Below are 14,520 nucleotides of genomic sequence, written 5' to 3' on the forward strand. Positions count from 1 at the left end.
TGTGCCTTCTACTGAGGAGAAATGCTGGAGCTCTGTCAGAGTGACCATCGGGTTCTTGGTCACCTCCCTGACTAAGGCCCTTCTCCCCCGATCGCACAGTTTGGCCAGGCAGCCAGCTCTAGGAAGAGTCCTGGTGGTTCCAAACTTCTTCCATTTATGGATGATGAGGCCACTGTGCTCATTGGGACCTTCTATGCTGCAGGAATTTTTCTGTACCCTTCCCCAGATCTGTGCCTCGATACAATTCTGTCTCGGAAGTCTACAGACAATTCCTTGGACTTCATGGCTTGATTTGTGCTCTGACATGCACTGTGAACAGTGGGACCTTATATAGACAGGTGTGTGCCTTTCCAAATCATGTCCAATCAACTCAGTTTACAACAGGTGGCAACGTTGCGGTCGCGGCTCGCCTTCGTAAGAAAGCGAGCCACCCCAGAGGCTCCTGCCTCGGTCCTTTTACCCACGGGTTTGAGGCCAGCGCGGCTAGCACTGGGGGCAATTTGGGGACCCCAATGGGACAGCCTCAGCCGGGTATCCCCCCGCAGACCTCCCATTCCCCAGCACACTCGTCTGCCCCGATCAGGCTTCCGGATGATTCCGCCGGCTCGTCTCACGGCGAGTTCGACCTCTTATTCGGAGCCCGCGAAAGTGATAAGCTCTCGAGCGCAGCATCGGAGAGCGGGCTCGTCCAGTCGGAAGCCTCAGCTGGGCTCCTCCCTACGGGGTCGATTGCCCAGTCACAGGCTGACACGGAGATGACGACAAGCTTTCCCGGGCAGCCGCGAGCATCGGCTAGAGTGGAACTCACTGCTCTTCCCTGAACCCTCGTGGCTCGGTGATTGGTTCCTGGGCTCGCGGCACTGCTCAAAGCCATGCCCCGCCCCTGTTCCTTTCTTCCCGGAAGTGCATGAAGAGCTGACAAGGTCGCGGGAGGCACTTTTTACTGCCCAGTCCCGATCTTTCAGCTTCCCCGCTCTAACTACCCTCGATGGTGGGGCGGCCAAGGGATATTCGGCAATCCCCCAGTGGATAAAGGAGCATGCGGTGCACCTATGACCGCAGAGCGCCGCCACCTGGCGCGGGTGCCCAAAGCCCCCGTCCAAGGCCTGTAGGTTTACGTCGTCTCTGACTGCCAAGGCCTACGGTGCAGCTGGACAAGCCACCTCCGCCCTGCATGCCATGGCTTTGCACAAGGGTAGTTCCGCCCCGGGATTGATGCAGGAACTGCGCTCGGCAACCGACCTCGCTCTCCGAGCGACGGAGGTCACGGCGCAGTCTCTCGGGCGGACGATGGCCACCCTAGTGGTCCAGGAGCACCACCTTTGGCTCAACCTGGTCGAGATGGGTGAGGCCAACAAGACACGATTCCTTGCTGCCCCCATTTCCCAGGCGGGCCTATTCGGCGACACCGTCGAGGACTTTGCCCAGCAGTTTTCGATGGTAGAGCAGTAGATGGATGCTAGACGGCATATCCTGCCCCGGCATGGCTCAAGATCCCACACCCCGTCTACTCATCGCCAAGGGCGTCCCCCTGCGGTGACTGCACCAGCTCCGCCTCAGCCCCCCCTTTGGCCCACCGCAGGAAGCAGACGCCACCCATCTCGCGGCCGCCCAGAACCTGTGAAAGGCTTCAAAGCGCCCTTGAGGGACAACGAAACCCGCTGCTCTGGAGCTGGTAAGCAGATCTCCATCTGTTACCTTTTGCATTTAATTGCGCTGCATGCCCAAGTGGCTGCAGTACTCAAGAGCTCAGCAAGAGCGGTTTCCTTGTTCCCTGGGTCACGTATCCGGTGTGCACGGCCGTCATCATGACCACCGTTCACCACTCTATTTGGCGGGTTTGGCGCTCCAGCGGTGGTCTCCCGCCCCCGAGTGCCCAGCTGTGGCATAAATCCGCCCCCGATGTGACAGTCTCCACGGGTCATGAAGACAGACCTCTTCCTTCCACGTCCCAGGCTGTTCCGAGGGTGGTCACAAGGAGCCAGGTAAGTGCTTAGATGTCCTTAGACTCAGCACAGCCATGACGTGGTGTGGCACCTCGAGCTCCGCCCCGCCGCGAGGCCCCACCTGCCGGTAAGTCTGATGACGTTGTCCCTTTGGTCCCCCTTGCGCGGAACTTGGACGCATGGCTTGCACTTTCCAATCCGTCGCGAGGGCTGGTCCGGACCGTCTGATTCGGCTACGCGATTCACTTCGCCGGGCATCCGCCCAGGTTCAGCGGTGTCCACTTAACCTTGGTGAAAGACGAAAACGCTGCTACCTTGCGCGGAGATCGCTACCCTCCTACGGAAGGGCGCGATAGAACCTGTCCCTCCAGCCGAAATGAAGAAGGGGATTTTCAGCTCCTACTTCATCGTACCGAAAAAAGGCGGTGGGTTGCGGCCAATCTTGGACCTGTGAGTTCTGAACTAGGCTTTACACAGACTCCCGTTCAAGATGCTGACGCAAAAACGCATTCTGGCGAGCGTCCGGCATCAAGATTGGTTCGCGGCGGTAGACCTGAAGGATGCGTACTTCCACATCTTGATCCTTCCTCGACACAGACCCTTCCTGCGGTTTGCGTCCGAGAGTCAGGCGTATCAGTACAAAGTCCTCCTTTTTTGGCCTGTCCCTGTCTCCTCGCGTCTTTACGAAGGTCGCAGAGGCTGCCCTTGCCCCGTTAAGGGAGGTGGGCATTCGCGTTCTCAACTATCTTGACGACTGGCTAATCCTAGCTCATTCTTGAGACATGTTGTGCGCACACAGGGACCTGGTGCTCTCACACCTCAGCCGACTAGGGTTTTGGGTCAGCTAGGAAAAGAGCAAGCTCCTCCCGGTTCAGAGCATCTCTTTTCTCAGTTTGGAGTTGGACTCAGTCTCCTTGACGGCGCACCTTACGAACGAGCGCGCCCAGTCGGTGCTGGCCTGTTTGAAGGCATTCAAACAGAAAACAGCGGTTCCACTGAAATTTTTCAGAAGCTCCTGGGGCATATGGCATCCTCGGCGGTGGCCACCCCGCTCGGATTGATGCATATGAGGCCGCTTCAGCACTGGCTCCAGACTCGAGTCCCGAGATGGGCATGGCGCCACGGGACACGTTGTGTGGTCATCACGCCGGTCTGTCACAATCTTTTCAGCCCTTGGACTGACCTCTCATTTCTACGGGCAGGTGTTCCTCAAGAACTGGTCTCCAGGCGCGTTGTGGTCACGACAGATGCCTCCAAAACGGGATGGGGCGCTGTTTGCAATGGGCACGCAGCCGCCGGCCTCTGGACGGGTCAGCGACTGTGTTGTCACATCAACTGCCTCAAGTTGTTGGCAATTCTGCTCGCCCTGCGGAGGTTTCGGAGGTTTTTGATCCAGGACAAGCACGTGTTAGTTCAGACAGACAACACGACAACGGTAGCATATGTCAACCGCCAAGGTGGTTTGCACTCTCGTTGTATGTCACATCTTGCCCGCCGTCTCCTCCTTTGGAGTCAGCAGCACTTCAAGTCGCTGCAAGCCACTCACATCTCGGGCGACCTCAACACTACAGCGGACGCGCTGTCATGACAGGTTACCCTCAGGGGAGAGTGGAGACTCCACCCTCAGGTGGTCCAGCTGATTTGGAGTCAATTTGACAGGCACAGGTGCACCTGTTCGCCTCCCAAGAATCCTCCCCACTGCCCGCTCTGGTACGCCCTGACCGAGGCCTTCCTCGGCATAGACGCGCTGGCACATAGCTGGCCCCCTGGCATTCGCAAATATGCGTCTCCCCCAGTGAGCCTGCTTGCATGGACCCTGTGCAAGGTCAGGGAGGATGAGGAGCAGGTCGTCCTGGTAGCACCCTACTGGCCCGCCCAGATGTGGTGCTCGGACCTCATGCTCCTTGCGACAGCTCCCCCCTGGCGAATTCTCCTGAGGAAGGACCTTCTTTCTCAGGGACGGGGCACCATCTGGCACCCGCGCCCAGACCTCTGGAATCTCCATGTCTGGCCCCTAGACGGGACGCGGAAGTCCTAAGCGGTCCACCACATGCGGTGGTAGACACGATCACTCAGGCTAGGGCCCCCTCTACGAGGCGCCTGTATACCTTTAAGTGGCATCTGTTCGCTAAGTGGTGTTCTTCCCGTCGGGTAGACCCCCAGAGATGTGCAGTCGGATCAGTGCTTTTCTTCCTGCAGGAGAGATTGGAAGGGAGGCTGTCCCCTTCCACCTTGAAGGTGTACGTTGCCGCCATAGCAGCACACCACGACACAGTCGACGGTAAGTCCTTAGGGAAGCACGACCTGATCATCAGGTTCCTAAGAGGCACCAGGAGGCTGAATCCCTCCAGACCGCCCTCGTTCCCTCATCGGACCTCTGTAGTTCTTCAGGGTCTACAGAGAGCCCCCTTTGAGCCTTTGCAGTCAGCCAAGTGTAAGGCACTCTCCTTGAAGACTGCCCTCCTGACTGCACTCACTTCCATCAAGAGGGTAGGTGACCTGCAAGCGTTCTCTGTCAGTGAAACGTGCCTGGAGTTCGGTCCAGGTTACTCTCACGTGATCCTGAGACCCTGACCGGGCTATGTGCCCAAGGTTCCCACCACCCCTTCAGGGACCAGGTGGTGAACCTGCAAGTGCTGCCCCAGGAGGAGGCAGACCCAGCCCTGTCGTCGCTGTGTCCGGTGCGCACTTTACGCATCTATTTGGATCACACGCAGAGCTTTAGAATCTCTGAGCGGCTCTTTGTCTGCTTTGGTGCACAGCGGAAATGAAGCGCCGTCTCAAAGCAGAGGATCACCCACTGGCTCATTGACGATTATCGAAAGTTTTCTCAAAAGAAAGCCAGCTCAAGTGCATGCTGTCATTTAAACAAAAGGGGCACATACAAATATTAAGAAATTAAAATATACTGTAAAAATTATTTGTAATGAAAAAAAAAGATAAACTCAGCAAAAAAAAAAAAAGAAACGTCCCTTTTTTAGGACACTGTATTTTAAATATAATCGAAAGATCGTCAATGAGCGAAAGTTTTAATACCAAAGATGAAGAGGAAAAGCATGCTGTGTGTCTCTCATTGAAAGGTTATTGGTGTAAAATGTGTATACATAATGAGAGAGATATTCATGCTTTGCACATGTGGACTTGAGAAAATAAATTACACAATGGTTGCTATGGCCAACCAACCAATTTTCTTCACACTGAGCTCAAAACTCAATTAAGACATTGGGAGAAAATATAAATTGCCTTACAACTAGCCTTTGACAAAGGGCTAAACCTGTATTACCTTTTAAACATGTTGAATGCAAATACTCTCTTTGAAGCATGAATTAAAAGGATGAACATATACAAGGAGCAAACAAGCACACATACAAGCATGAATTCATTAAAAACGTTTCACAACAAATATGCTGTAAAATAAATTTAAGGCTCTCAAATTTTAAATATAAGACATACCAGCACTGTTCTTTCAAAGGAGCATAAAGTGCATAAAGTGTGGTTCAAAATTCCAGATTAAAAATATGGGATTCAAAATCTAATTTAAACCTGGATATGAATATAAAGATTTAGGAATTAAAAACAAAGAAATGTAATGACGTCAAACTGATAAATAAAACTTGAGATTCAGTTTGCAAAATCTGTGACATTGACCATGTAAACTCCTTTGTAAGAAAGGTCAGATTTCCATGCTTCCATTGAAGTACAAAGAATGCTTTTTGGAACATTGTCAAATCATTCTGGGAAAACATGGATCATCAGGTTTTGCACAAACTTGTATAGTCCAGGCCAGCTCAAGTGCATGCTGTCATTTAAACAAAAGGGGCACATACAAATATTAAGAAATTCAAATATACTGTAAATAATAATTTGTAATGAAAAAAAAGATAAACTCAGCAAAAAAAAAAAAAAAAGTCCCTTTTTTAGGACACTGTATTTTAAATATAATTTTGTAGAAATCCAAATAACTTTACAGATCTTTATTGTAAAGGGTTTAAACAATGTTTTCCATGCTTGTTCAATGAACCATAAACAATTAATGAACATGCACCTGTGGAACGGTCATTTAGACACTAACAGTTAACAGACGGTAGGCAATTAATGTCACAGTTATAAAATCTTAGGACACTAAAGAGACCTTTCTTCTGACTCTGAAAAACACCAAAAGAAAGATGCCCAGGGTCCCTTCTCATCTGCATGAATGTGCCTTAGGCATGCTGCATGGAGGCATGAGGAATGCAGATGTGGCCAGGGCAATAAATTGCAATGTCCGTACTGTTAGACGCCTAAGACAGCGCTACAGGGAGACTGGAAGGACAGCTGATCATCCTCGCAGTGGCAGACCACGTGTAATAAACAATTGCACAGGATCGGTACATCCGAATATCCCACCGTGGGACAGGTACAGCATGGCAACAACAACTGCCTGAGTAACACCAGGAACACACAATCCTTCCATCAGTGCTCAGACTATCCGCAATAGGCTGAGAGAGGCTGGACTGAGGGCTTGTAGGCCCGTTGTAAGGCAGGTCCTTACCAGACATCACTGGCAAAAACGTCGCCTATGGGCACAAACCCACCTTCGCTGGACCAGACAGGACTGGCAAAAAGTGCTCTTCACTGACGAGTCACGGTTTTGTCTCACCAGGGGGGATGGTCAGACTCACATTTATCATCAAAGGAATTAGCGTTACACCGAGGCCTGTACTCTGGAGTGGGATCGATTTGGAGGTGGAGGGTTCGTCATGGTCTGGGGCAGTGTGTCACAGCATCATCGGACTGAGCTTGTTGTCACTGCAGGCAATCTCAATGCTGTGCATTACAGGGAAGACATCCTCCTCCTCCATGTGGTACCCTTCCTGCAGTCTCATCCTGACATCACCCTCTAGATTGACAAAGCCACCAGCCATACTGCTCGTTCTGTGCGTGATTTCCTGCAAGACAGGAATGTCAGTGTTCTGCCATGGCTAGCGAAGAGCCCGGATCTCAATCCCATTGAGCACGTCTGGGACCTGTTGGATGAGAACTTGCAAGAGCCTTGATGGAAGAGTGGGGTAACATCTCACAGCGAGAACTGGCAAATCTGGTGCAGTCCATGAGGAGGAGATGAACTGCAGTACTTAATGCAGATACTGACTGTTACTTTTGATTTTGCCCCCCCCCTTTGTTCAGGGACACATTATTCCATTTCTGTTAATCATATGTCTGTGAAACTTGTTCAGTTTATGTCTTAGTTGTTGAATCTTTTTATGTTCATATAAATATTTACACATGTTAAGTTTGCTGAAAATAAAAGCAGTTGAAGTTGAGAGGACGTTTCTTTTTTTGCTGAGTTTATATACCGTCATGGTTACTTGCATAACCTCCGTTCCCTGATGGAGGGAACGAGACGTTGTGTCGATGTAGTGACACTAGTGGTCACTCTTGGGAGCCCGAAACACCTCTGGTCTTTGATAAAAGGCCAATGAAAATTGGCGAGTGGTATTTGCATGCCACTCCCCTGGACAAACGGGCATAAAAGGATCTGGCGTGCAACCAATCATTCAGGTTTTATGCTGAGGAGCCGAGACAAGGTCCGGCCATTTCAGCGGGTTGTTCAGCTTTGTGGCAGGAGGGACACAACGTCTCGTTCCCTCCATCAGGTAACGGAGATTACGCAAGTAACCATGACATTCCCTATCTGTCACTCACTCTATGTTGTGTCGATGTAGTAACACTAGGGGTCCCTATACAAAGCACCGCAACTGGCTGAATGTGTTATGTGAACTGGCGGTGTGTGACAGGCAGACAACTGTGTGCCTCATAGCCAGCACACCAGGCCGACACGTAACCTCCCCCAACATAGTTATGAGTGTTGAATGGCCCTTTGGGGACAAGTCGACTACCCAAAAGATAGAGACAGGCTAGCCCAGTCGTGGCCTCTTTTCCCCTTCTTTTTTTTCCACTCGCTAAAAAAAAGGGGGAATATCCGACTGGGCCGACCAGGTCTAGTCGGGGGGTGTCCCTCCCAAGGGGAGGACACTGCGGAGACCACACCTCGCCCAGAGAGAGGGGGGATATTTAATTGGAAAATACGTCACATGGTCTTGCGGAACTATGTCGGAAGTATGTCATGTGGAGAAGTCTCATGATAGGTCCTACCCAATGGGGGAGGAGTTACTACAAACATGGAGACTGTGGCAGAGGGGCCTCTGCCCAAGGAAGACGCAGTTTGCCAACAGGGAAACGAATTAGCGGAAGATATATGTCGCATGGGGTTACCTACAGGGAACCGCCACATACGGAGCACCTACCCCAGAACAGGGCTTTTAGTTAGCACGTGTACTGGGCCGGCAGCGAGTCTCTCCGAAAACTCGACTGCCACAGGGCTCGGAGGAAGTCAACCAGGGAACATAGTTTGTGAATATTACTGGGAGTTAATGGCACACGTCTTCAGCTCAGAGGAGGTGAAAGGCACAATTTGCAAGCGATACACCCGGCCAGCTATCCCAGGCTTATCCGCTTGTATTGCATGCCACTACCCAGGACGAAACTGGTTCCACCCGGAGGTTGTAGAACCTCGCAAAGGTGTTGGGTGTTGCCCAGCCCGCTGCTCTACAAATGTCTGTTAGAGAGGCACCCCTGGCCAGGGCCCAGGAGGCCGCTACACTCCTGGTAGAATGGGCTCATAGCCCTATCGGGGGCGGAACGTCCTTGGCGTGATGTGCCATAGCTATGGCGTCAATGAGCCAGTGGGCAATCCTCTGCTTGGAGACAGCGCTTCCTTTCCGCTGTGCACCAAAGCAGTCAAAGAGCTGCTCAGAGATCCTAAAGCTCTGCATGCGATCCAAATAGATGTGTAAATTGCCTACCGGACACAGCAACGACAGGGCTGGGTCTGCCTCCTCCTGGGGCAGCACTTGCAGGTTCACCACCTGGTCCCTAAAAGGGGTCGTGGGAACCTTGGGCATATAGCCCGGTCAGGGTCTCAAGATCACCTGAGAGTAGCCCAGACCGAACTCCAGGCAGGTTTCGCTGACAGAGAACTCTTGCAGATCTCCTACCCTCTTGATGGAGGTGAGCGCAGTCAGGAGGGCAGTCTTCAAGGAGAGTGCCTTAAGCTCAGCTGACTGCAAAGGCTCAAAGGGGGCTCTCTGTAGACCCTGAAGAACTACAGAGAGGTCCCATGAGGGAATGAGGTGCGGTCTGGAGGGGTTCAGCCTCCTGATGCCTCTCAGGAACCTGATGATCAGGTCGTGCTTCCCTAAGGACTTACTGTCCACTGTGGTAGACTGCTTAGGTCTTCCACGTCCTGTCCAGGGGCCAGACATGGAGATTCCAGAGGTCTGGTCACGGGTGTCAGATGGTGCCCCGTCCCTGAGAAAGAAGGTCCTTCCTCAGGGGAATTCACCGGGGGGTGCTGTCGCGAGGAGCGTGAGGTCCGAGAAGAGGTGGTGACAGACCGGCATGATGACCACGCAATGTGTCCCACTGCGCCATGCCCATCTCGGGACTCGAGTCTGAAGCCAGTGCTGAAGCAGTCTCATATGCATCAACCCGAGCAGGGTGGCCACCGCTGAGGATGCCATTTGCCCCAGGAGCCTCTGAAAGTGTTTCAGTGGAACTGCTGTTGAACGGGAGTCTGTGTAAAGCCCGGTTCAGTACTCGCAGGTCCAAGATTAGCTGCAACCCACTGCCTTTTTTTCGGTACGATGAAGTAGGGGCTGTAAAACCCCTTCTTCATCTCGGCTGGAGGGACAGGTTCTATCGCACCCTTCCGTAGGAGGGTGGCGATCTCCGCGCGCATGGTAGCAGTGTTTTCGTTTCTCATCAAGGTGAAGTGGATACCCCTGAACCTGGGCGCACGCCTGGCGAACTGAATCATGTAGCCGAGTCGGACGGTCCGGATAAGCATTCACGACGGATTGGAAAGCACAAGCCACGCATCCAAGCTCCGCGCGAGGGGGACCAAAGGGACAATCTCGTCGGACGTACCGGCAGGTAGGGCTTCGCGGCGGGGCAGAGCTCAAGGTGCCACACCATGTTGTGGCTGTGCTGAGTCTAGGTACATCGAAGCATTTACCTGGCTCCTTGTGACCACCACCGGAACAGCCGGGGAAGGAAGAAGCCTATCCTCGCAACCCGTGGAGACTGTCACATCAGGGGCGGATCTGTGCCACAGCTGGGCACGCAGGGGTGGGGTGACCACCACTGGAGCGCCAATCCTGCAAGGATAAAAAGGTGGACGGTGGTCATGATGACTGCCGTGCACACCGGATATGTGACCCAGGGAATGAGGAAACCTCTCTTTTGCTGAACTGTTGGGTACTGCAGCTACTTGGGCATGCGGCGAAATCAAATGAAAAGGCATCAAAGATCCTCCTCCCGGCCCTCCACCAGGGGATGGAGTGGTCTTCTTACCAGCTCCAAGGCAGTGGGTTTTGTCGACCCTGGGTCACCCGTCTCAGGGGCGCTTTGAAGCCTTTCGTGGGTTCTTGGCAGCCGGCCGTGAGACGGGTGGCATCTGCTTCCTGTGGTGGGCTCCACGCCAGGGCCGGGCCGAAGGGGCGGGCTGCGGCGCAGCCGGTGCAATCACCGCAGGGGGACACCCTTGGTGATGAGAATCGGCATATAGCCCCTGGCCGCCCAGCCATCGAGGGTAGTGAGGGCGGGGGAGCTGAGAAATTGGGACCGGGCAGTAAAAGGTGCCTCCCACGATTCTGTCAGCTCCTCGTTCACTTCCGGGAAGAAAGGCACTGGAGCGGGGCGTGGCTGCTTTGAGCGGGTTAGGGGGAAAGCGGAGGGTTCCACTCTAGCCCGACGCTCGCTGCCGCCCGGGAAAGCATGTCTGTGACTGGGCAATCGTCCCCGAAGGGGGGAGCCCAGCTGAGGCTTCTGCATCTGACTGGACAAGCCCGCTTTCCAATGCTGCGCTCGAGAGCTCATCAGCTTTGCTCGCTCCGATCAAGAGGTCGAACTCACCATGAGACGAGTTCCGTGGGGGGATACCCGGTGGAGGCGGTCCCATTGGGGTCCCCAAATTACCCCCAGTGCTAGCAGCGCTGGCCTCATACCCTTAGGTAGAAGGACCTACAAAGGACCTTGCTTACGAAAGCAAAACTGGACCGCAACGTTGCCATGGTCATGTTCTCGCAGTGAGTACATGAACCATCCAAGAACGCTGACTCCGAGTGGGTCACGCCTAGACACGAAAGACAGCGATCATGACCATCTGAAGTTGAGAGGTAACGACCGCAACCAGGAATAACACACAAATGGAAAGGCATCTTTAAAAAGATGCGTCTTTAAAAAGACGTTCCGTGTGTGCCACTCTTTTAGAGAAATATACTCTTTTAGGAAAATATACTCTCTTTTTTCTGCCGAAGCGCCCAGGGGCATTCTCTGCAGTGCACCAGTGCAGAGGAGGGAGAAGCCGCTGAAATGCGCTGTCAGATGCAGCAGAGGTGAATGAACAGTCAGCTCAGTAAACATTGACCGTTCGGCTCCGAAGAGAAAATCTGAACGAGTGGTTGCACGCCAGCTCCTTTTGTATGTCCGGGGGAGTGGCATGCAAATACCATTCGCCAATTTTCATTGGCCTTTTATCAAAGACCAGAGGTGTCTTGGGCTCCCAAGAGTGACCCCTAGTGTCACTACATTGACACAACGTCGAGTGAGTGACAGATAGGAAAACTGTGTTACGCTCAGAGGAAGAGGATGATAGAAGTGATGAACCCAAATGCAGATTTATTAAGGGATAAAACAAAACAGGTATATACAGAGAACAGAACTGGATATCAAAAATAAAGGAGAAGTCAAAAAAACTAATAACTTAACTTAAACACAGGAGATATTCTTCAGGAAGAATCACAAGGATGAGTGATACACACGTGAAGAGTCCAAATGAGACTAGACAAGGAATGGGAGTTAGAGATGAGTGTTTATAGTGTCCTTGATTAGGTGGCTAATGGAAGTCAGGTGAGGGTAATCAGTAGTCGGAAGAGTTGGAGCGGGGAAGAGAGGGAGCAGAGACTGATGAGGGGCCTGACACACTGTGTGTGTGTGTGTATATATATATATATACATACACTGATTAGCCACAACATTAAAACCACTGACAGGTGAAGTGAATAACATTTATTATCTCGTTACAATGGCACCTGTCAAGGGGTGGGATATATTATGCTGCAAGTGAACAGTCAGTTCTTGAATTTCATATGTTGGAAGCAGGAAAAATGGGCAAGCATAAGGATCTGAGCGACTTTGATAAGGGCCAAATTGTGATGGCTAGACGACTGGGTCAGAGCATCTCCAAAAACGCAGGTTTTGTGGGGTGTTCCCAGTATGCAGTGGTTAGTACCTACCAAAAGTGGTCCAAGGAACCGGTGAACCGGCAGCAGGATCACAGGTGTCCAAGGCTCATTGATGCGCATGGGGAACGAAGGCTAGCCCGTCTGGTCCGGTACCACAGAAGAGCTAAAGTAGCACAAATTGCTGAAAAACTTAATGCTGGCCATGATAGAAAGTGTCAGAACACACAGTGCTCGTAGCTTGCTGCGTACAGAGCTGCGTAGCCACAGACCTGTCAGAGTGCCCATGCTGATCCCTGTCCACCGCCAAAAGCACCTACAATGGGCACGTGAGCATCAGAACTGGACCATAGAGCAATGGAAGAAGGTTGTCTGGTCTGATTAATCCCGTTTTCTTTTAGATCATGTACACGTGTACGTCGTTTACTTGGGGAAGATATGGCAGCAGGATGCACTATGGAAAGAAGGCAGGCCAGCGGAGGCAGTGTGATGCACTTGACAATGTTCTGCTGGGAAACCTTGGGTCCTGGCATTCATTTGAATGTTACTTTGACACATACAACCTACCTAAAGATCGTTGCAGACCATGTACACCCCTTCATGACAACTGTATACCCTGATGGCAGTGGCCTCTTTCAGCAAGATAATGCGCCCTGCCACACTGCAAAATTGTTCAGGAATGGTTTGAAGAACATGACAAAGAGTTCAAGGTGTTGACTTGGCCTCCAAATTCCCCTGATCTCAATCCAACTGAGCATCTATGGGATGTTCTGGACCAACAAGTCTGATCCATGGAGATCCCACCTCGCAACTTACAAGACTTAAAGGATCTGCTGCTAATGTCTTGGTGCCAGATACCACAGTAAAAATACAGAGGACTTGTGGAGTCCATGCCTCGACAGGTCAGAGCTGTTTTGGCAGCACGAGGGGAACCTACATGATATCAGGGAGGCAGTTTTAATGTTGTGGCTGATCTGTGCGTGTATGTGTGTGTGTGTATATATATATATATATATATATATATATATATATATATATATATATATATATATATATAAAATTAGAAAAATGCAAAAAGTAGACCTAGACTTTTGAACCACACTGCATTTATGAGTGCTTGTATGTGCTTGTTTTTCTCAACATGCAAAAATAAATGGTCACTCCAAGACTAATGTTTTTTTTTTCATTGTGCTTTTTAAGCCTTGAGAGAGATTAGATTTGAGAAAGTAAAGTTTGGTTTACCAGAACAACAAGTGCATCATGTAATGGACCATCAGTGTGGAGAGTCTCGGCATCGTCCTCAATGAGGTAGTCCCACTCCACTCCCATATCAATGAAGCGCCGAGACCTTGCCTCGTCCCCTTTGCCATTTAGAATGTAATGTCCTGTTGCCTGGTTCTTGATAGCTGCAATCAACAATTAATTAGAACTCTTCAAGAGTTCACGGATAAGAGCTTAACAGGATGACCTGACTCTGTTCAATTAACTTACTGTCATCGCAGGGCATTTAACTGTCAAAATCCAAGTGAAAATGAAACAAAGAACATTAATATTTTTACTAATGTGCTTTTATGCTGACATCTCAATGTCTAAAAGCTTTATTGAAATTTTCAGAAACATAATGCTATTATTAAAAGCTGTTGAATTATATGGCATTATAATATGGCAAGGATGTGGGGGCCGTCTAACAAACTGACATAATGACACGAATAAGTGGTGACACAGTCTGACTCAGAGCATGAGAGCAATTAGTTGATCATTTGCCTGAATGTCAGTGGTGATTACCAGGAAAGCTGAGCACATGTCAGGACAATCACCATTGCAACCAGTCATCAAATGTCACTTGTAATGTGAAAATGTTCTCAAACATTAAATCTGGAATACATTGTCCGGAATGCTGTAACATAATATAGAGCAAAAGGGATTGAACTGTTATTTTATAAGAGCAAGCACTATAGGTGCAAAAGGATTTGATGCAATGAAATCAAAGCTTTTGTTTGATTTCCTAAATTTAGCATGATAAGTTTGCATTTATTCAGCTGTATATCCAGAAAATGCAGACCTAAAAATGCATAGTTCACAAAAAATGAACCTGAACCTCATGTTTTCCAAATCTGTGTGTTTTTTTTGTTTTTTTTTTTTTTGTTTTGTTTTGTTTATTATTATTATTATTATTATTTTATTTCATGAAATATATAAGGAGATGTTAGGGAGAATATTAGGGACTGACAGCCTCAGTCACCATTCACTTGAATTGTATCTTTATTCCGTCAAATAAGTAAATGACATCA

General features: G+C 50.4%; 1 protein-coding gene across 1 annotated transcript in view; it reads right to left on the bottom strand.

Annotated features, from left to right (window-relative positions):
- Positions 1-14,520, bottom strand: part of LOC127434483 (A disintegrin and metalloproteinase with thrombospondin motifs 3-like) — a 217,127-nt gene that overhangs the window by 52,820 nt on the left and 149,787 nt on the right. Inside the window, exon 17 of the mRNA XM_051687301.1 lies at positions 13,472-13,635. Within this exon, the coding sequence (XP_051543261.1) occupies positions 13,472-13,635 (164 nt within the window). The remainder of the gene's footprint in view (positions 1-13,471; positions 13,636-14,520) is intronic.

This window comes from Myxocyprinus asiaticus, chromosome 4 (genome assembly GCF_019703515.2).
Source record: "Myxocyprinus asiaticus isolate MX2 ecotype Aquarium Trade chromosome 4, UBuf_Myxa_2, whole genome shotgun sequence".
Classification (NCBI taxonomy): Eukaryota; Metazoa; Chordata; class Actinopteri; order Cypriniformes; family Catostomidae; genus Myxocyprinus; species Myxocyprinus asiaticus.